Genomic DNA, 23,584 nt, shown 5'->3' with positions numbered 1-23,584 from the left:
AACACCAGGGAAACCTGACTAGATGGAGGAACTGAGAAACAGAACATCACCTGGCAGTTTCATCCTTCTGACAGGGGAGTTTTAGAAAGCATTTCTGTGAGCGAGGGAAAAAAAGCAGCAAAATCAATTAGCATAATTCAAACTGCAGTAATTTTGGAGACACTCAGCTGGAGGCGGAGAAGAGGGCCCAACATCATGCTAACATCCCCAAGCTCTCAATAAAGCTACCTCCTTTTAGGTTAGTAGAACCTTTATTTTATTTTATTTATTTAATTTTTAAATTTTATTATTTAAAAGATACTCTTCGCAATATTAAAAAATTTTTTTCAGCTTTACTGTGATATAAATTGACAGTTTTATTAAACTGTAAGATATTTCAAATGTACAAAGTGATGATTTGATACACATGCACATCGCAAAAGGGTTTTCCCCCATCGAGTTAATTAACACATCCATCACCTCACATATTTACCTTCTGTTGTTGTTTATGAAAACATTTAAGTTCTACTCTCTTAGCAAACTTCAATTACATAATACAGTGTTATCAACTATAGCCCATGTTACACATTAGATTCTCAAACCTTATCTCATAAACATCTGTAACTTTTACCAACCTCTCCCTATTTCACCCACCTCCAGCCCCTGGAAACCACTTTTCTACTCCCTGTTTCTATGTTTGCTTTTTTTTATTTTTTAGATTCCACATATAAGTGATACCATGAAGTATTTGTCTTTCTCTGTCTGGCTTATTTCACTTAACACAACACCCTCAGTTTCATCCATGTTCTTGCAAATGGCAGGACTGCTTTCTTTTTTTTTTGCGGTATGCGGGCCTCTCACTGTTGTGGCCTCTCCCATTGCGGAGCAAGGCTCCGGATGCGCAGGCTCAGCGGCCATGGCTCACGGGCCCAGCCGCTCCACGGCATGTGGGATCTCCCTGGACCGGGGCACGAACCCGTGTCCCTTGCATCAGTAGGCGGACTCTCAACCACTGCACCACCAGGGAAGCCCAGGACTGCTTTCTTTTTTTAAGGCTGAATAATATTCCTGTGTGTGTGTGTGTGTGTGTGTGTGTGTGTGTGTGTGTGATTTTCCCTATTCATTCATCCATCAACAGACACTTAGGTTGTTTCTATACCTTGGCTATTATGAATAATGCTAATGCTGCAGTGAACATGGGAGTACAGATATCTCTTTAAGACAATGATTTTGTTTCCTTCGGATATATACCGAGAAGTGGGATTGCTGGATCATATGGTAGTTCTATTTTTAATTCCTTGAGGAACCTCCATACTGTATTCCATATTTTATTTTGCTGTACGCAGGCCTCTCACCACTGCGGCCTCTCCTGCCGCAGAGCACAGGCTCCGGAGCGCTGGCCCAGCGGCCATGGCTCACGGGCCCAGCGGCTCTGCGGCGCGTGGGATCCTCCCGGACCGGGGCGCGAACCCATATTCCCTGCATCGGCAGGTGGACTCTCAACCACTGCGCCACCAGGGAAGCCCACAACCATTATTTTAAATGCATGTCAGCAACCATTCTGGCAGGCAATAAGCACTCAGGCTCAGACTTGTCATGACTACATTTCATTTCACTAGAGACAGAACTTTTCCTTTAAACACATTAATGCTCAAAGAACTGAAGTCATTTCAACCCTAAAAGGCCACTGAAACTATATAGAAAATAAGATTCATCTGACTTCCTGCTATAATTTAGAAAACCAAGCACTTGCCAGTTATTCTTCCAATGGGATTCTATTTATGGCAACAGAATATATTTGGGTATATAGATTTTGATAACAAAGAATAGTTCAACCGTGCTTTATAAGAAATGCACTGGTCTTCCCTGGTGGCGCAGTGGTTGAGAATCTGCCTGCTAATGCAGGGGACACAGGTTCGAGCCCTGGTCTGGGAGGATCCCACATGCCGCGGAGCAACTAGGCCCGTGAGCCACAACTACTGAGCCTGCGTGTCCGCAGCCTGCACTCCACAACAAGAGAGGCCGCGATAGTGAGAGGCCCGCGCACCGTGATGAAGAGTGGCCCTCGCTTGCCACAACTAGAGAAAGCCCTCAGACAGAAACGAAGACCCAACACAGCAAAAATAAATAAATTAATAAACTCCTACCCCCAACATCTTCTTTAAAAAAAAAAAGAAAAGAAATGCATTTATTACTACCAAATTATGTCAAGATGTATAGAAGAAGGGAGGGAAATTGGATGCCAGGAAAAGGAGAGAGGCCAAGTACACCATGTGTATTTACTATGTTGTTAAAACAAGGTCAAATTACTTACTGCTTCTTTTCAGCCCTAAGGCTTCTACATAATCAGTCAGTTTCTACAGAGCTTTAGGTAATATGTGTAGCTAAATAAACAACTGATTAGTGTCAGATGCCAAGAAGTTAAGTAAATGCAATCAGCAAGTGGGGTAATAGGCTTTGCCTTGTTTCTTCACCACAGGCAACTTCACTAACACCCACCATCTATCTTACAAGTTATAAACGGGATAAGAAAAAAAAAATGTGGACAGCTCAGTGAAAATCCAACCCCACAACTGAAAAAAAACACAGGCTCAACTGAAGTGGGTGAGTGGCATTCCCTGGCCCAAACAGCAGGACAGCATTTCCCTTTAACAGCCTAGAAGCCACAATGCGTTTCTCACTCATGTCAGCAAATTCAGCCAAATCAACATTACTGTGTTATTTCCAAATGATGAATATGTAAGACAAACAGTTCAGCTCATCTTCTCATTTCCTTAAGTAAAATTTAGCAAAAGCAGAAAGAAAAATGCTACATGCCATTTTCTCAGTACCACAACAGTGGTTCCTCTGTTTCTCTATTTTTGTTTAAAAGCCAAATGAGATCCTACAGATTTAAGCCTTTCTGCCCCCTTTAACAGTTAAGCCAATAGCATTTATTTTGCATGCAAAGCCCAGATCAGTCACTCAAAGACAGAAGGAAAAAAAAATCAGTGTGTCTCTATAATTACCTAGAAAATACTGTAAACATGAAGTTAATTGCTATAATTTAGTGGCAATGATTTAAAATAAAGCAACTTAAAATCTGAGGGTATACCAAAATCGTTTAAAATGGGAAAGAAAACAGTGTGAGCTCTTCAATTTAAATATTAAATTATCCAAGTAAAATTTCTATTATTTGTAATCTGAACAGATATTCAATATCATTTCTGTAAATATAAAATACATCCTGTCTTAAGCAAACATAATTATGGAAATTCAGATTTACTAAAAACAAACAAGACTACAATCATTGTTGATAATTACTTGCTTTACAAAAGAAATAACATTTTTAAAAAGTCTCAGCATTTATATACACACAATGGAATATTATTCAGCCTTAAAAGGGAAGGAATTCCTGTCACATGCTACAACATCCATAAACCCAGAAGAATAACCAGCATTAAAAACTGCTGTAAGTCAATAAAATCTTTTTACATTCCTATAACAATGACTCAGGGTGAGGCTCTTCCATTCAGTCTTCAATATTTGAGTCACAAACATGACTAAATATCTAATAGAAACATATAGGGGCAGGACAGGAATAAAGACTCAGACGTAGAGAATGGACTTGAGGACACAGGGAGGGGGAAGGGTAAGCCGGGACGAAGTGAGAGAGTGGCATGGACTTACATATATTACCAAATGTAAAATAGATAACTAGTGGGAAGCAGCTGCATAGCACAGGGAGATCAGCTCGGGGCTTTGTGACCACCTAGAGGGGTGGGATAGGGAGGGTGGGAGGGAGACGCACGAGGGAGGAGATATGGGATATATTTATATGTATAGCTGATTCACTTTGTTATAAAGCAGAAACTAACACACCATTGTAAAGCAATTATACTCCAATAAATAAAGATGTTAAAAAAAAAAAACATAAGAGCTACAGTGAAGCAGAAAATAAGGTTCCTTTTAATGATTATTTATTTTCATCACATTTTGCTTCCAAAATACTTACCTCAATGGAACTGGCTATATTCAAACATTCCTCCATTCCAGGAATATCCAACTGAATAATTCGAAAATCCTTACATTTTATGATGATGGTACCCAGTGGTCCCACAAACCTATAAAAAATTATAAATTATGCTTAGGGACCTATATACTCCCCAAAGTATATGATTATTTCTTTAAAAAGAAGAGGTTATAATCACCATCTACACAGGCAGACCTTCTTTTATTGCACTTCACTTTATTGAGCATTGCAGATATTGAGTTTTTTAAAGATTGAATGTTTGTGGCAACCCTGTGTCCAGCAAGTCTATCAGCACCATTTTTCCAACAGCATTTGCTCACTTCATCTCTCTGCATCACATTTTGGTAATTCTTACAATATTTCAAACTTTATTATTATTGTTGTTGTTGTTATTATATTTGTTATGGTGATCTGTGATCAGTGATCTTTGATGTTACTATTTTAATTGTTTTGGGGCACCAGTAACCATGCCCATATACTACAGTGAACTTAATTGATAAATGTGTGTCCTCTGACTGCCCCACCAACTGCTGTTTCCCCATCTCTCTCTCTCTCCTCAGGCCTCCCTATTCCCTTAGACACAAAAATATTGAAATTAAGCCAATTAATTACTCTATAATGCCCTCTAAGAGCTCAAGTAAAAGGAAGAGTCACACATCTCACTTTAACATCAAAAACTAAAAAGGATTAAGCTTAGTGAGGAAGTCGAGACAGGCCAAAAGTTACACCTCTTATGACAAATAGGTAGCAAGGTGTGAATACAAAGGAAAAGTCCTTGAAGGAAATTAAAAGTGTTACTCCAGGGCTTCCCTGGTGGCGCAGTGGTTGAGAGCCTGCCTGCCGATGCAGGGGACACGGGTTCGTGCCCCGGTCCGGGAAGATCCCACATGCCGCGGAGCGGCTGGGCCCGTGAGCCATGGCCGCTGAGCCTGCGCATCCAGAGCCTGTGCTCTGCAACAGGAGAGGCCACAACAGTGAGAAGCCCGCGAACCGCACGCGCCCCCCAAAAAAAAAAAAGTGTTACTCCAGTGAACACATGAATGATAAGAAAGCAAAACAGCCTAATTGCCGATATGAAGAAAGTTTTAGTGGTCTGGATAGAAGATCAACCAGCCACAACATTCCCGTAAATCAAAGCCTAATCCAGAGCAAGGCCCTAACTCTAATTCTCTGAAGGCAGAGAGAGGCAAGAAACCTGTGAAAGAAAAGTCTGAAGCTAGCACAAGTTGGTTCATGAGATTTAAGGAAAGAAGCCATCTCCATAACATAAAAGTAAAAGCAAAGCAGCAAGTGCTGATGTAGAAGAAGCAGCAAGTTATCCAGGAGATCTAGCTAAGATAATTCATGAAGGCAGCTGCACTAAACAACAGATTTTCAAGGTAGACAAAGCCTTATATTGGAAGGAGATGCCATCTGAGGACTTCCGTAGCTAGAGAGGAGAAGTCAGTGCCTGGCTTCAAAGATTCTAAGGACAGATGGACCCTCTTGTTAGGGGATAATGTGGCTAGTGACTTTAAGCTGAAACCAATGCTCATATACCATTCCCAAAGTCCTAGCTAGGGCCCTTAAGAATTATGTTAAATCTACTCTGCCTGTGCTCTATAAATGGAACAACAAAGCCTGGATGACAACACATCTGTTTACAACATGGTTTACTAAGTATTTTAAGCTCACTGTTGAGACCTATTGTTCAGAAAGATTCCTTTCAAAATATTACTGCTCAATGACAATGCACGTGATCACCCATTATCTGATGGAGACGTTCAATGACATTAATGTTGTTTTCATGCCTGTTAACACAATGCCCATTCTGCAGACCATGGATCAAGGAGTAATTTTGACTTTCAAATCTTATTATTTAAGAAATATATTTCAGGGACTTCCCTGGTGGCACGGTGGTTAAGAATCCACCTGCCAATGCAGGGGACACAGGTTCGAGCCCTGGTCTGGGAAGATCCCACATGCTGCGGCGCAACTAAGCCCATGAGCCACAACTACTGAGCCTGCGTGCCACAACTACTGAAGCCCATATGCCTAGAGCCCGTGCTCCGCAACAAGAGAAGCCACCGCAATGAGAAGCCCACACACCGCAACGAAGAGTAGCCCCCACTCGCCGCAACTAGAGAAAGCCCACACACAGCAACAAAGACCCGACGCAGCCAAATATTAATTAATTAATTAGTTAATTTTTTAAAAAAAGAAACAGATTTCAAAAGGCTATAGCTGCAATACATAGTGATTCTTCTGATAGAACGGGGCAAAGTAAATTGAAACTTTCTGGAAAGGATTCACCATTCTAGATGCCATTAAGAATATCTGTGATTCATGGGAAGCGGTCAAAATATTAACATTAACAGGAGTTTGGAAGAAGTTGATTCCAACCCTCAAGGATAATGTTGAGGGGTTCAAGACTTCAGTGAAGGAAGTCACTGCAGATGTGGTGGAAATAGCAAGAGAACTAGAATTAGAAGTGAAGTCTGAAGGTGTGAATGAACTGCTGTAGTCTCATGATAAAACTTTAATGGATAAGGAGTTGAACAAAGTGTTTTCTTGAAATGGAATCTACACCTGATGAAGATTGTTGAAATGACAACAAAGGATTTAGAATATTACATAAACTTAGTTGATAAAGCAGCAAGAGGGTTTGAAAGGATTCACTCTGATTTTGAAAAAAGTTCTACTGTGGGAAAAATGCTATCAAACAGCATTGCATGCTACAAAGAGATTGTTCTTGAAAGGAAAGAATCAATGTGGCAAACTTCACTGCTGTCTTATTTTAAGAAATTTTCACAGCCACCTCAACCTTCAGCACCCATCACCCTGATCAGTCAGCATTCATCAGCACTGAGGCAAGACCCTCCACCAGCAAAAAGATTACAACTCACTGAAGGCTCAGATGATGATTAGCGTTTTTTAGCAATAAAGTATTTTTTAATTAAGGTATGTACACTGTTCTCTTAGATATAATGCTACTGCACACTTAATAAACTACAGTATAGTGTATAATAACTTTTACATGCATTGGGAAACCAAAAAATTCATGTGACTTTCTTTATTGTCATATCGGCTTTACTGAGGTGGTCTGGAACTAAACCTTCAATACCTCCACCGTGTGCCTGTATTCAACTTTCTTCTCCCCAGTAATCTAATTAAGGAAGAATCAAGCCTGCATCATTAAAATGTGAGCCACAAATAATTTTAAATATATTTAATTTTTTTTTCAAATATATAAAGTAATTCATGCTAGGCCAATTCATTTAATGGAGATTATTAGGGGCCTTACTGCAAATTATAGGAAAAACAGATCTGTAATTAATGTATTAAGTGTTTGTGTAGAGATATTTCCAAAGCATAGAAAAACAGTTCATTTCAGATTTTACTTACTTCCAAACTTACAACAGTTGATTTGAAAAATAAGTATATTTTGTTCAGTCTTTAAAACCTATTAACTTGCAATATCTATTCTAAGTCAAGGAAAACTTCAGAGTAAATGCCACGTGTAATCATAAATTTTGTATCAGTAAGTTTTGAACAAATTTAATTTTACCTTAGTTGGGATTTTTGTCTTCCTTTTCTTTTTTTTTTTTTTTTTTTGTCTGCACTTGCTGATAGCTCTGATTTTTCTTTTGCTTTGCCACTGACTGCCCCAATTCTTTCCCATTAATACTTCTGAGTATTCCCTAAACTAAGAATTCTTAGATTGATCTAAAGCAGATAATTTTATTTATACTGTGCCTAGCTTAGGAAAATGACTCCTACAGCTACTCTTCCCAAATTCTACTTCAACTGTAAATACCCCCATGCCCAACATCACTGCACTGTGAATTTGGATAAGCAAAAATTATCAACATGGGTCAAATCCTAGCAAAGAAAATTCCACCAGATATCCACAACTAAACAACACAGTGGAATGCCTCTTATGAAATGTATTTTGAAAACTCATACTCTTGGCACTTCCACTTCTGGCAAAAGTGGAATAACAGAGACCAGATTTACCCTCCTACCTGAAACAACCAAAATAACTGGGCAAAATATAAGGAAAGACTGTTTTCAAGACACTGAACATCAGACAACAAAGAACAGAGCTCTCTGGGAGATGGGTGAGTTCAGTGACTGCCCCAATTTACTGTTTTGAGATTTTCCAAGTTATAGTGAAGGGAGAGGAAAACTGGGTGGGGTTGAGAGTCTGAGGAGACCACCTATATTAGGAAAGAAGGAAATTAATGAAGAAAATTTGGGTCTCAAATTAGTGACCTCAGATTCCACTATACTAGAAATAGAACAGCAAGATAAATCCAAAGCAGAGAAAATTAAATAAAGATAAAAAGAAAAAAAATTAATGAAATAAGAGAAAATGCTAGGGAAAAACTTTATTGCAAAAATGACTCTTTCAAAAGATCAATAAAAGTGATAAAATTCTAGCCAGACTGATCAGGAATAAAGAAAGTCACAATTTACCAATGTCAGAAATGAGAGAGGTTACAATCACTACAGACTCCACAGACATTAAAAAATAATAAGGGAATATTAGGAACAATTTTATGCCAATAAATTCAACAAGGTAAATGATATGGACAAATTCCTCAGAAGATACAAACTACTAAAGCTCATTCAAGAATAAATAACCTGGTTAGAGCTATATCTACTAAATAAACTGAAATTTTCAATAAAATCTTCCCCACAAAGAAAACTCCAGTCCTGGGTGGCTTCACTGATGAATTCTATAAAACATTTAAGGAAAAAATACTATTAAGTCAAGACACACTCTTCCAGAAAACTGAGAAGAGGCAATTACTTCTCAATTCACACCTAAAGTCCAGCATTTCCCAAATACAAAACCCAAAAACATTACAAGAAAACTACAGACAAATATCTCTCATAGACATAGATGTAAAATTTCTAAACAAAACATTAGCAAATTAAATCCAACAATATATAAAAAGAATAATGTATCACGAGCAAATGGGGTTTATCCCCAAAATGCAAGGGTGGTTTAACAAAGTAATTTACCATATTAACAAACTGAAAAAGAAAAACAATATCCTTATCTCGATAGATATAGAAAAAGCATTGACAAAATCCAACAGCTATTCATGATTTTAAAATGAAACAAAACCACCCAACTCTCAGCAAACTAGGAACAGAAGTGAACTTCTTCCACCTGATAAGAGCATTTACAAAAACTAAAAAACTAAAAAACTCTACCACTAATAGCATACTTAATGAGAAAGACTGAATGCTTTCTCACTAAGATCAGGAATAATACAAGGATGTTCCCTCTCACCACTTCTACTCAACATTGTACTGGACTTCCCTGGTGGCGCAGTGGTTAAGAATCTGCCTGCCAATGCAGGGGACATGGGTTTGAGCCCTGGTCCAGGAAGATCCCACATGATGCAGGGCAACTAAGCCCAGTCGCCACAACTACTGAGCCTGCGCTCTAGAGTCCGTGAGCCACAGCTACTGAGGCCGTGCTGCACAACGAAGAGTAGTCCCCACTTGCCGTAACTAGAGAAAGCCCATGCACAGCAACGAAGATGGAATGCAGCCAAAAATAAAATAAATTAAAATTTTTATAAATGATTAATACAAACAAGTAACTGGAAACTGAAATTTGAAAAATATCACTTGAAATAGCATAAAAAATATGAAATACATAGAGGAAATTCTGACAAAAGATGTGAAAGACCTGTGAGTGAAAACTATAAAACATGGCTGAAAGAAATTTGAGACCTAAATAAGATAATGGAGAGATTTGTTCGTAAGTCAGAAGACTCAATATTATGATATCCTAGGTTAATTCTCATCAAGTTCACTTATCAACAGGTTCACCACAATTCTCACAACAGGCCTTTCTTAAAAAGAAATTGACAAGCTGATTCTAAAATTCATATGGAGGAATTCCCTGGCGGTCCAGTGGTTAGGATGCCATGCTTTCACGGACAAGGGTGCGGGTTCAGTCCCTGGTCGGGGAAGATCCTGCAAGCTGCACAGCACAGCCAAAAATAAATAAATAAATAAATATTTTAAAAATTCATATGGAAATGCAAATGACCTCAAATAACCAAAACAACTTGGAATAAGAACAAAATCAGACAGCTAACACTATATAATTTAAAGACTTAATATAAAAATAAAGACTGTGGCAGCAATGGCATCAAATAGATCAATGGAATAGAACAGAAAGTCTAGAAATATATTCACTTATATATGGACAAAGGTGTGCAAAGACAATTCATTGAAGAAAAGGCAGACTTTTCAAGAAATGGTGCTACAACGATCAGATATCTATATGAAAAAAAGAATTTGGATCTATACATGAACCATATACAAAACTAACTAAAAATGGATCATATATCTAAACCTAAAACTATAAAACTTCTAGAAGAAAACACGGGAGAAAATCTTTGTGACCTCTGGTTAGGCAAAGGTTTCTTAGCTATCACAACCCCAGTCTATAAAAGAGCTAATAAACTATATGTCTTCAAAATTTTAAATGCTTGCTCTCTGAAAGACACAGTTAAGGAGAATAAAAAGACAAGCCACAGACTGAGAGAAAACATTTGCAAATCTTATATTTGATAAAAGACTTGTATCAGAATATACTTAGAAAAAAAAAACCCTCAAAACTTAACAAGGGAAAGGATTCTGGAAGACAGTGGAATCAGAAGCATTAGGAATCTGTCTTCCCACCTAGATAACAATTGCACTGGCAGAATCTCTTTGCTGTACCTATTTTGGAACTCTGATGTCTATTAAAGGCTTGCAACTTCCAGGGAAAGACTTGGATAATAAATTGCAGTTAATTTTGGATATATTCAGCTCTTAGCAAAATAGCAGCTACCCATTCCCCACCCCCACCCAAGTGACAAGCAGCTGTGTGTATGTTCCTGGAGCAGCTTGCACACAGCTTACAGGAGCCAGGGTGGGCAGAAAGCACCCTGTCCTCCAAATATCAGGGGTCTGTGCTGTGATTGTAGATTGCTGTTTCTGATCACAGAGGTGCAAAGAGGCAGGCAGCCATTGTTGCAATTCCTCCCACTGTTGCAAGCTGCCTCCAGCCCCCAATCAGTGACTTTCAGTGGATTTACAGGGTCAGCTCTCTTCCCACTCCTCTTCATTTTTCACTTTCCCCCTTTCAGGAACCAGACATTAAAGATCAGGACATTTGAAAACAACTGTATATATAGGAAAATTAGGAAGTGACTGTGACTACACATACCCAGGCTCAGAAAAGACGAGAAAGCCTTAAGTTTACACCTCAGGCTGATCCTTGGTATATAGACATCCTACAGCAGTCAAAAAAGCAAAAATAATAAACAAAAGAAACCCCCCAAAACAGCAAACCCTGGGGACGAGGGAGAATCTGTTTTCCAGAGTTACCACATTATTAGATCTAAATGTCCAGTGTTGAGCAAGAAAAAAAAAATCACAAGGCAGAGAAATTATCAGGAAAGCATGGCCCATTCAAAAGGTAAAAAATAAACAGAAACTGTCCCTGAAAAAGACTTGATGGAAGATGATATCTTAGACAAAGACTTTAACAGTCTTAAAGATGCTCAAAGAACTAAAGGAAGGTATGGAGAAAGTCAAGAATATAATGTGTGAACAAAACAGAAATATCAATAAAGAGACAGAAAACGTAAAAAAAGAAAAGAAAAAACGAATTCTGGAGCTGAAAAGTATAAGAACTGAAATCAAAAATTCACAAGAGGGATTCAAAAGCAGATTCTCAGAAAGCAGAAGAAAGAATCAGCAAACTTAAAGACAGGACAATGGAAGTTATCAAGTCTGAGAAACAGAAAGAAAAAAAGATTAAAGAAAAGTGATCTGTGAGGTACCAACAAGCAGACCAACACACACACAGTGGGAGTTCCAGAAAGAGAAGAGAGAAAGAAAAGGGCAGAGAGGATATTTGAGAAAATAATGGCTGAAAATTTCCCAAATTTGATGAAAGACATGACTATAAACATCCAAAAACCTCAATGAACTCAAAGTAAGATTAACTCAAAGAGACCCACACCAGGAACTCAAAAACTCTGCAGCTAGAAGACAGTGGGCTGATATATTCAAAGTGCTGAAAGGAAAAACTGTCAACTAAAATCTGATATCCAGCAAAACTGTCCTTCAAAAGTGAGGGAGAAATTAAGACATTCCCAGATAAACAAAAGCTGTGGGAGCTTGTGAGCACTAGACCTGCTCTGCAAGAAATACTCATGGGAATCCTGCAAGCTGAAATGAGAGGACACTAGATAGTAACTTGAAGCTGAATGAAGAAATAAATATCTCAAAAAGGTAAAATAAAAGGCAATTATAAAAGCTAGTATTGGGACTTGCCTGGTAGCGCAGTGCTAAGAATCCGCCTGCCAATACAGGGGACATGGGTTCGAGCCCTGGTCTGGGAAGATCCCACATGCTGCAGAGCAGCTAAGCCCGTGTGCCACAACTACTGAGCCTGTGTTCTAGAGCCTGCGAGCCACAACTACTGAGTCCACGTACCACAACTACTGAAGCCCACACACCTAGAGCCCGTGCAACAAAGAGAAGCCACCACAATGAAAAGCCCACACACCGCAATGAAGAGTAGCCCCCACTCGCCACAACTAGAGAAAGCCCACGTGCAGCAACGAATACCCAACACAGCCAAAAATAAATAAAGTTACTTTTTTTTAAAATCTAGTATTATTGTAACAATGGTTTGTAAACGCCCATTTTATTTTCTACATCATTTAAGAGACTAATACATTTAAAAGAATTATTAGATTATGTTTTCAGGCCCAAATACATAAAAATGTAATTTTATGACATCAATGGAAAGCAGTGGGGACAGAGCTATAAAGGAGTAGAGTTTTTGTATGTTTTTGAAGTTAAGCTGGTATAAACTCAAATTAGAGTATTATAACTTTAGGATGTTAAATTTAATCCCCATGGTAACCACAAAGAAAAAAGCTACAGAATATACACAACAGTAAATGAGAAAAAATTTTAAACATTTCATTACAATAAAATCAACTATGTGCAAAAGAAGACAATAATGAAGGAAATGAGGGACAGAAAAGCTTTAAGGCATATAGAGAACAAACAGCACAATGACAGAAGTAAGTCCCTCCTTACCAATAATTACTTTAAATGTAAACGGATTAAACTGTCAAAGGATAGACATTGGCAGAATGGATAAAAACATGATCTGGGCTTCCCTGGTGGCGCAGTGGTTGAGAGTCCGCCTGCCGATGCAGGGGACACGGGTTCATGCCCCGGTCCAGGAAGATTCCACGTGCTGCGAAGCGGCTAGGCCCGTGAGCCATGGCCGCTGAGCCTGCGCGTCCGGAGCCTGTGCTCCGCAACGGGAGAGACCACAACGGTGAGAGGCCCGCGTACCACAAACAAACAAACAAAAAAAACCATATGATCCAACTATAGTCTGTCTCACAAGAGACTCACTTGAGATCCAAAGACACAAACAAGTTGAAATTGAAGGAATGGAGGAAAAAGATATTCCAAGCAAACAGTAACCAAAAGACAGCAAAGAAGGCTTTACTAGTATTAGACAAAATAGTCTATAAATCAAAACTGGTTATGAGAGACAAAGGACATTATCCATTAATAAAAGGTTCAACACAGCAAGAAGGTGTAACAATTATAAACATTTACACATCTTATGACAATCAAAATATTTGAAGCAAAATCAGACAGAAGTGAAAGGAGAAATAGACAGTTCTACAATAATAGTTGGAGACCAAACAGATATACATATGGAAACAGAGGACTTAATACAATAAACTAACTAGACCTAACAGACATAAACATGCTACCCAACAACAATAGGATACACATTCTTCTCAAGTGCACATGGAACAATTTTCAGGATAGACTGTATGTTAGGCCACAAATCAAGTCTCAACAGATTTAAAAAGACAGATATAGAGACCTCCCTGGCAGTCCAGTGGTTAAGACTCTGAGCTTCCACTGCAGGGGGTATGGGTTAGATCCCTGGTATGGGAACTAAGATCCCACATACCGCTAGATGCAGCCAAAAAAAAAAAAAAAAGATATCATACAAAGTATCTTCTCTGACCACATGGGATGAAGTTAGAAATCAGTAACAAAAGTAAAATTGAGAAATTCACCAAATTATGGAAATTAATACACTTTTAAACAACCAATGGATCAAAGAAGAAATCACAAGGGAAATTATAAAACACAGACAAAAAAAATGAAAACAAAAACGTGACATTACAAAACTTATGGGGCACAGCAAAAGCTGTATATATTATATATACATATATATAAAACCACCTGATAATATGATAAATCAGTCAAGGATGGGTTGTTAGATGATGGTTTTAGGAAAACTAGCTTGCTACATGAAGAAAAACAAAGTTGGATTCTTATCACACTTGAAACAAAGGTAGAATACAAATGAATTAAAGACCTAAAAATGAAGGGTAAAACTATAAAGCTAATATGGAAGAAAAGTAGGAGAATATCCTAGTAATTTTGGGATAAGGAAGGACTTCTTAAGACTTAAAAAGCACAAACCATAAAGTATCAATGAATTTTGTATTAAAATTAGAACTTCTGTTCCACAAAGGGCACCACACAAAAGTTAACAAATGGGTGAGAGATATGCAGAAGATATCTGCAATGTCTAAGCGAAGAATTAATACCTAGAGAGTATATAAGGAACTGGTGCCAAAAAAAAAAAAAATCACCAGATAAACACCAAGGCGGGCTTCCCTGGTGGCGCTGTGGTTGAGAGTCCGCCTGCCGATGCAGGGGACATGGGTTCGTGCGGCGGTCCGGGAAGATCCCACATGCCGCGGAGCGGCTGGGCCCGTGAGCCATGGCCGCTGAGCCTGCGCGTCCGGAGCCTGTGCTCCGCAACGGGAGAGGGTCCGGAGCCTGTGCTCCGTAACGGGAGAGGCCACAACAGTGAGAGGCCCGCGTACCACCAAAAAAAAAAAAAAAAAAGAAAAAAGAAAGAAAGAAACACCAAGGAAATTCACAGGCAATCCACAGAAAGGGAAAAATATTTTTAACGATTTGCTAACAAATCACTGCCCTTCTACAATCCATTTTCTGCCAGCTACCAGAATCATCTTCTAGAAGTCTAGCGATTGCTACTTCCACGCTTTCAACTCTCCAAGGCTTCCCATGAAAACCATCCCAATGGCGTAACAGGCCCTACACCATCTGGCCCCTGCTTATCCCTCCAACCACGTTTCTGCCGTCTCCCTAGTCCCCCTAGCTTCTACCCCGTGCTCACTGCCCTCCTGCCACACCTGCCTCTTTGTTCTTCCTCCTACAAGCCAGGCATGGTCCTGTCTCAAGTCTCTGCCTTTGCATTCCCTTTGGCTGGAACGCTCCTTCCTCCAATATTCACACTGCAGGCTTCCTCCCTTCATTAATTCAAATGTCACTTGTCTTCTTGAACTGACTCCAGGCATTCTCTATCCTAACATCTTCCTTTATTTTCCTTCCTGGCATTTATTACCTGACGTTGTTATATATTTATTTGTTGACTTATGTGAATGTCCATCTCCTCCACTAGTACATAAGCTCCTCATCTGTCTTAGTCACCACTGCATCTGCACAGCCCAGACAGAACTCAGCATATAGGAGACACATGGAAGTAACTCTTTTGAAAGCAACAACTCAACAAACTCTGATCTGACCATTAGCTAGCTAGCTCTTTCCATTACATCATGCTGCTTCCCAGGAAAAAGATAAATGTGTACAGTTTGTCATTTCTCCCCTAACAGATTAAAAAGTGCTTATCTTAAATACTTGGTTTAGCCCAACCAGGCCCAGCGTGTAGTGAATGCTAGGTAAATACGATGAAATGAGAGAGTGAAAAGCAACCACAGAAAGAGGTAAGGAAGAAAGAAAAGAGTTGGTGGCATGAAGAAACTCTAATTTGTATTCTATGGCACCACTGACCATTCAGTGGTTAATCCTTTTATTTCCTATGTGCCTATCTGCCCATGCCACAGTTTTGAAGGAGATAAAAATTAACCAAATTTGTGTCCTCGCTCCAAGGAGCTAACATATATGTAACTATCAAAATACAGATTGTAAAATATACTTATGAAAGAGGTATAATTAAAGAGCTATAGGATTTCAAGGTGAGGGGAATTACTTCTCATTGTGGGATTAACAGAAGAACCTGTGAAAGGGGTGGCAGATTGAAATGGTTAAACTGAATATTGATAGATGAGTAACAGCTGAAAACTTTTACACAGGAGAAGGTGATCTCAGGAATCTATCTAATAGGAGCCCTCTGCTTGAAAAAATAAATTTACCACCACTTCACCCGTTTTGTTTACCTTCTACTATTACAAAGTATTTTCTTTTAAGGCATAACCTCTCTAGGAATCTTCTTAATACTGTACCCAAATTCTCTTGAGAGGTAATAGAAAAAGCTGTTGTCATTCATTTATACTTTAGTGTTCACTGGATAACCAATTTACCTTCTTCTGGCTAGAGTAAGTACAAAGCCATTGGGGAAATGATAATTCTGACTGCAAAGGAAGTATAACTTTTTGTCTCTGAGGCACTACCCTGGAAAGACAGAGTCTGGGGTGCAAAATAAGAGGTTAATTAATTAATACGTTTGTTGAAGAGCCTACTCTGTCCTTTCCAAAAGCCAAACAGAATAAAAATAAATAAAAGACATTATAATCTCCCATAATGGGAAGTCTTAAATCGATGACCCAGAAGGTAAGAAATAAGGAGAAATATGATAAACTGAACATTTTTGAGAGGAGGGGAAAAGGTTTTATGGAATTTAGACACTACATACTAAAGTCTACATACTCGAAAGTGGCAAGTAAAGACTCTACCTAAATCACATTCAATCACAATTTCATGAACCTTGATGGACAATTAACATTCAGGGAATATGACGGTGCAAGCAAAAGAAATTTTAAAAGAAAACGTTGCATATCCCCCCACATGGTGTTATGTACCAAAAATGATAATCACGATAACAACCACGTGATAACCCAGCCAAACTGAATGGAAACCAGGGATCTCATTTGGATGGTTTTCTGCTTTCTAAAACTCAAATCCTCAATCTAGGCCAGAGGGGGCTCGATCTGCTGGCTGGTTGGGCGATGGGACGCGTTTCCGCAGACCTGCACCTGAGGACCCCAGGTTCCCCGCGGAATAGGGGGTGGGACAGGCACTCACCGCTTGTCGATGGCGTCGATGTTTGAATGGAGGAGCCACAGCTCCTCCGTGTTGTCCTGCCGGGAGGACAGGATCAGGTGGTGGCCAGTAAGACACAAGGTCCCCTCGACGGCCGGGTAGAAAGGCCGGTGCAGCACCACATTGTCCACCCGTGGGGTCTTAATCAGCTCCGCAAACTCCATGTTCCCCAGCGGCCGGAGCCAGGGGACTGCCGAGTCCCGGAGGGGCGAGACGGTTACGCCGCCGCTGGGCTGAAGGGAATGCCCAGGCGCTGGGCAGGCAGAAGGGGCGGGGACGCGGGCGGGGAGGTCGTGCCCCGCCCCAGGCTGGGGTGGGCGCGGCGAGGCCTGTGGCCACCGTCACAGGCCCCGGGAAAGCCGGGGCTGGACCGGGGCTGGGCCAGGCCGGACGTCGCTCCCTCACCGCTCTGTTCCCCCAGGCCCAGGACTCGGGCAGAGAGAACGCTCCGCGACAGGCCCAGCCGCCACCGCCGCCAGCTGAGGACCCGGCCTCGGGGCGGGCAGGCTGAGGGGACAAGAGGGAGGCCGACCCAGGGCCACTTTCCACGTCCGAGACGCTACGGACTCCTGGCTGAAGTAGCTACTCGCAGCCGGAGCTTAAAGCAGCTCCGGGCGGAAGCGGCGGGCTCGAAACTCGGAAGACAGAGGAGTCCGATCCGGAAGTCGGTCCCCGCCTAGGTCCGATGAGAATGCTTCCGGAAACACAGCAGGAATCGAAGATTTGTGTTCCTAGCAGGAAAAAGCTCTACCTGCAAGCCAACCGCCGCACCCGCCACCCCTACAAACATTCCGTTTGAGAAAAGGCTAGGGAAAAAGGGACGACGAGAAGACGTCCCTGACCTGCCTCCCTCCACTTGAGCAGTAATCCCTTTTCAGAGCGTGGGGCTGCCGTAAATTTTGGCGATTTTCATCCATTGGCCGTGAAGAGATGACTCATGGGATTGAGGCGGTGATTGTGACCACACAGAAGCGCCAGGTGTAAGGGAGGGGCACGGCCGGACGCCGCAGACGCCCAGAGGGCGAGCGCCAAGGTGCTGTGACCTGGAACAAGAAAGAGGAAAAGCATACAAACATCTATGAAAGGGACCTAGGTAGAAATACGTACAGTGCACCGAAGAGGAAGTGACCAATCCTATGCTTTGCGGAAACTCAAGTGACGCGCTAAAACAGTTTATGTAGCAGAACGGGCTTCAGTCTAGGTCTATGAAATTCAAGGAATTGAGCCTTGGTCACCACCGCACAGCCTTCCCATTAAATACAATCCAACTGAACTACTTCCAGACACCTTAACTATGCCAGAAATTTACCTGGTGTCTCCCTCCCCTTTTAAACTAACATTTTCATACTAAAATAGGGCATTAGAGGGGAAATATGCAAGGGTTTAAGACCCGGTCTACTGTTACTTCATTAACCTTTGAAATCTTCACCATCTAGAACCTAAGAACAGCGAGTTGGCTTAAGTCTCAGAATAAAGACAAAATAAATTGCCTGAATTCTCATCAGATCACCCAACACGTGTCCCTGCTTCTGTCCTTGTCCTAACTAAAACGTTCTCTTTCTTAAAACAAACCCCTTTATGAGATTGTTACAGCTGAGAGCCCAGTTTTATGTTGATTGTCTACAATAGAAAAACAACCATCAGAAAAGAAAGAATGAGCGGAAACGATTTATAAAGTTTTGTTTTTAATTTTGGAATTTTTTTTTTTTTTTTAATTGGTACGCGGGCCTCTCACTGCAGTGGCCTCTCCCGTTGCGGAGTACAGGCTCCGGATGCGCAGGCTCAGCGGCCATGGCTCACGGGCCCAGCCGCTCCGCCCTGACCGGGGCACGAACTCGTGTCCCCTGCATCGGCAGACAGACTCTCAACCACTGCGCCACCAGGAAAGCCCTAATTTTGGAATTTTTGTTGTCCTTCCACCATGTGGCTCATTATAACAATTACCAATTGTGTAGGGGAGAATTGACTTCTAGAATGAAGAATTAGGGAATGTTTTATGGAGAAGGTATCATTTGAGAGGAGGACCTTGAAGGATGAATTAAGATTTACACCCTGAATGCAGTTTAGCCTAGGTAGCTGTCCAGTTTAATGATGTCTTCTAAAGGTAGGGAAAAAATTCTTCAGAAATGTCATGACCTTTTTCTTTTAATTTTCCTGGGGAAAAAAAAAGCCTATGAAAAGACCATTGTGTCATTACATTTTTAAATGGTTAATATTCCATAAAGGCATAAACTCTTTTTGCCAATGAGAAAAAAATTGTCAATATCATGTTGGGTTGTTATAATGAAATGCCAGAAACTATTAGAAAATTGCATCTTCTCTGGATTGAAACTCCAAGCATAGAAAGCCCTTGAGATCTGAAGAAAACATACATTCAATAGTAAAGAAGAAAGGAGGTGGGCAGCACAATAGCTTAACTTACCACATGAACAGTAGATGGCAGTAGAGTTCAACAGTAATGGGATAGGCTTTCCTTCTATTAAAATAATTAAGTGAAGCTGTAGTCAAACAAGTTATTACCCCAGCTGCCCGGGTATAAGGGTCTCAGAGGATTCTGATAAACCAAATAAGATGATGTCATTTATAATGTATATAAAACACTCAACACCTGACAGATATTGTCATCATTTCATGTGTAATAAATGGCACTGACGTGTAAACATCTAGATGTTATTCTATCAACTAGTCAACTAGCATGTATTAACTGCCTACCTGGTCATCGCCACTGTGGGGAATGGAAACAATAGATCTGACACGGCCCTTGCCCGCAAAGAGTAATAGCTAATTTGGGGAGGCCAACACACCCCACATAAGGAATGAATAAAATAAGAGAGTAAGTGCTAAATTATGAAGTACAGATTTACGTTCCTGGTTTTGTGTTTCTCCATTAGGCCTTGAGGAGTTAGTAGAAATGAAGGTATTTTGAAAACAGTAGGTCAACGATTGCCAAAAGTAGCAGGAGCATCTCAGGTGGAGAAGATAGTGCCTCTGTGTGCCATTGATGAGCAGCTATTCTCCATGTGCTTTGTAATTATGTGTTGACTGTAGGCAGCTGAGACGAACTGATAACCTTGTGCTGTGCCTTTCTTGTGTTCTCCACCCCCTTCATCCTCCATGCAAATCAATCACTAAACTGTTGATCATATCTTCTAACAGCTCTTGAATTCCTCCACTTCTCTCCATCCCCAGGGCCACTGCCATAGCTTGTACCATCATTTCTCACCTACTGTTACTTGAGAGGAGAAGCCTCTCAGTTGGTCACCTTTCTTCTAGAGAGGTTCTCCTCCAACCCACTTTCCACTTGGCAGTTAAAGCCCTCTTTGCTGCTCCAAATTGCTTTTTTCTTCTCTTAACTTGTAAGTCCCTTTGTGATTTAGCCCCTTTGTGATCAGCATCCTAGACCTCATCTCTCCTACTTCTCTCTACTCAACACAACAGTCCCCAACCCCCATTTTCATGCCAACCGTCCTTAAAGAGCTTGCTGTATCCTTTTGAGATTTTGCACCCATTTAGAACCTTGCTACCAAGTGGAAGTGTAGAACAGGCACCAGCATCATCAGCATTCCCTGGGAACTTCATTAGAAATGTTCTGTTCCAGAGCTACTGAATCAGAATCTGCACTTTAACAAGACTGCTAGACGATTTTTGTGCACATGAAATCTGACTGTTCTTTCTGCCTGGTATATACTCATCTCACTCCCAGTACCTTGTCTCTGACCTGCTAATGCCTATCATCCTTCAGATTTCAACTCAGATGTCACTACTTCTGGGAAGCCTTCTCTGACTTCCCCTCCAAAACTATGGGCTCCATGTTATAAATGTTCCACAGCACTATGTAATAATAATAGTAACAACAGTTCACATTTTTGCGTGTTTACTCTGTGTTCCAGACATTATGATAAATGCTTTACAAGCATTGGCTCATGGAGTCCTTCCACAATTCTTTGAGGTTGGTTAGTATTCTCCTTTTACTGATGAGGAAACTGGGGCCCACAGATCTTAATAATGTTTCCAGGGTCAGACAGCAATAAGTGGCGGAAGCAGGATTCGGAATCAAGGAGTCAAGTGCAGACTCTGTGCTCTTCACCACCGTGCTACATGGCCACCCAGGAGATCCGAGCCCACCTTGGTCACTCTCTCTGATTTCCCCTCTTCAGCTGTCTTGAAATAGACTCCTTATGCGTCCATAACAACATTCCACTAGACAGTAAGCTCCTTGAGAGGAAGGACCATTTCTTGATTGCAATATGCCCAGCATCTAGCTTAGTGCCAATACACAGTAGCCACTCAATGTATACTTGTTGAATACATACTCCGTATTTTACTTAACATATTCCACCCTGACCTCTCCTCCACCCCCCAATCTGAGCGACTTTAGATAATATTGTGGATGCTTAAAGCAGTATTTTGATGAGAGCAGGAGGAAGGTGGTGTTATACTGTTCCCACCTTGCAGATGAGGAAATTAAAGCAGATGAATAACTTCCCAGGGACGACGATATCTATCATCTCTTATGTTTACTCACTGTTTTACAATTTACATGTTTTCTAATATTCTGTCACATATGGCTCTCAGTACCCTGGCGAAGCAGATAGGAGAGGTATTGGTCCCAGCTCAGAGAAGGATGGAGGCTCAAAGGATGCCGATGTCCTTTCAATGACAAACCAAGCAGAGAAGCAGAAACCCAAAGGCAACAATTCTGAGTCCCAAACCCAGGCCTTTGCTAAATTAAATTAGACTCACTTGGCATTGCTTTAATCTGTTAAGATTCTGAAATGTGGGTGTTGGGAGAAGACAGCCATTCTTAAGTAAGAAAAGGAGGGCTGAGGTTTCACTGCACACAGCAACAAAAGGAAGCCTCTGGTGACAGTGATATGGTCCATAGGTCTGTGTTCAGATACTACATTCTAATAGCCACATTCCTGTGCCTCAATCACTGAGCTGCTTCATCAGAAGCAAAGGAACCCAGCGCTTTAGAAAAAAGTGGCAAACTGGAAGGAAGAGGAGCTGATTTATTTTATTGCACATAAAATAAATCAGCCCAAACAGAATTGCTTGAAACAACACCCAGTAGTTGATAGCTAGAGCTGGAGTAGTGGGAAGGGGAATGGGAGGGGGAGTGAGAGCTGCCCAGTCATCTGTTTCTGTGGTCTCAGGCTCTCTCCCTGTGGTCTCCTTGGGAGTTGATTCTGTATTCCTGCTAGTACAGTTGTAATAGGGAAGAATAAATCTGACTCCATATTAGCTCTGTTTCTTTTACTTTAATCTTTGTATTCTATTGCTTTTGCCACAAGTTAGAATGTTGCCCATACCCTGAAATATACAGGATAGCCCATTCTGAAGGCTCTGACCTTTAAACGTGTACACTTTTCTATTCGTATAGAGATAAAAAGTTGTAGAACAGAGAGTAACATTTGTCTTGTCATGGTTTACAGGAACATGGTGATCAACCTACAGCGACAGCTCCAAGAACAGAGGATTCCGACACCAAGAAGTTTGCAGCAATCAACCGTACCTCCTCCCCTTTGAGTATAAGAGAAGCCCGAATTTTAACTGGGGAAAGATGGTTCTTTGGGACACTCGTCCACCATCATCTTGGTCTGCTGGCTTTTCTAATAAAGTTGATATTCCTTGCCCCAACACCTCGTCTCTCGATTTATTGGCCTGTCATGAGGCCATCAATACGAGCTTGAACCCGGTAACACAGCGGCCTTAGCACAGGCGGGCTGCATACATGGCAGCTGAAGGTCAAGAGTGAATATTCCCAAGAGCAAATCAGAGCTGCATCAACTTTTATGACCCGGACTCGGATGTCACATAATGTCATTTCCACTGCCCTCTGTGGATCTTAAACAGTCACAAAACCCACTCAGTTTCGAAGCGAGAGGACACGGATCCCATCTCTCAACAGGAGCGGTGTCAGAAAACGTCTGCCACAGGGGTGCAGTTGAGTGGGAAACATATATGTATGAACTCAACTTCCCTTGTGCACACGGGCAGCTGGAAGGAGGAATAAAGAGAATATTTGGAAAGAGAGAACACTCCGATAAAGTGCTTTTCTGCTCATAGCCATAATGAAGTGAACTAAGAATCTGCAATTACATATAATTGGATATCATTAAAAGAAAGAGACACGTCTAAAATAAAGGCATAATTAAGAAGTAGAAAAATTTACTAGGTGGGAATGTCAACAATGCAAATTCAGTGAATACTGTTGGGGTTTATTTTATTGTCACTGAACCTAAATCAGGATCAAGTTCCAATAAAGTAGGGAAGCAAGTCTGCTCTCAGCTCTTTAAGTCACACTTCCCTAGCCTGCAATTCCTTCTTTCCCCACACGATTTAGGGGAAGCTTTGTACACAAGTTTAAGTGCGAGATATAGT

At 40.9% G+C, this 23,584-nt stretch overlaps 1 protein-coding gene across 1 annotated transcript in view; it reads right to left on the bottom strand.

Moving 5' to 3' along the window:
- Window positions 1–17,869, bottom strand: part of MTMR9 (myotubularin related protein 9) — a 111,356-nt gene extending 93,487 nt beyond the window's left edge. Inside the window, exons 1-2 of the mRNA XM_060015263.2 lie at window positions 17,183–17,869; window positions 3,974–4,082 (exon numbers count right to left, since the gene is read on the bottom strand). Coding sequence (XP_059871246.1) covers window positions 3,974–4,082; window positions 17,183–17,364 — 291 coding nt within the window. The 5' untranslated portion in view covers window positions 17,365–17,869. The remainder of the gene's footprint in view (window positions 1–3,973; window positions 4,083–17,182) is intronic.
- Between the last annotated feature and the right edge of the window lie 5,715 nt (window positions 17,870–23,584).

The sequence above is a fragment of the Delphinus delphis genome, chromosome 6, assembly GCF_949987515.2.
Source record: "Delphinus delphis chromosome 6, mDelDel1.2, whole genome shotgun sequence".
Taxonomy (NCBI): Eukaryota; Metazoa; Chordata; class Mammalia; order Artiodactyla; family Delphinidae; genus Delphinus; species Delphinus delphis.
Note: the sequence above shows the minus strand (reverse complement) of the source record. Positions and strands in the feature narration are given on the sequence as shown.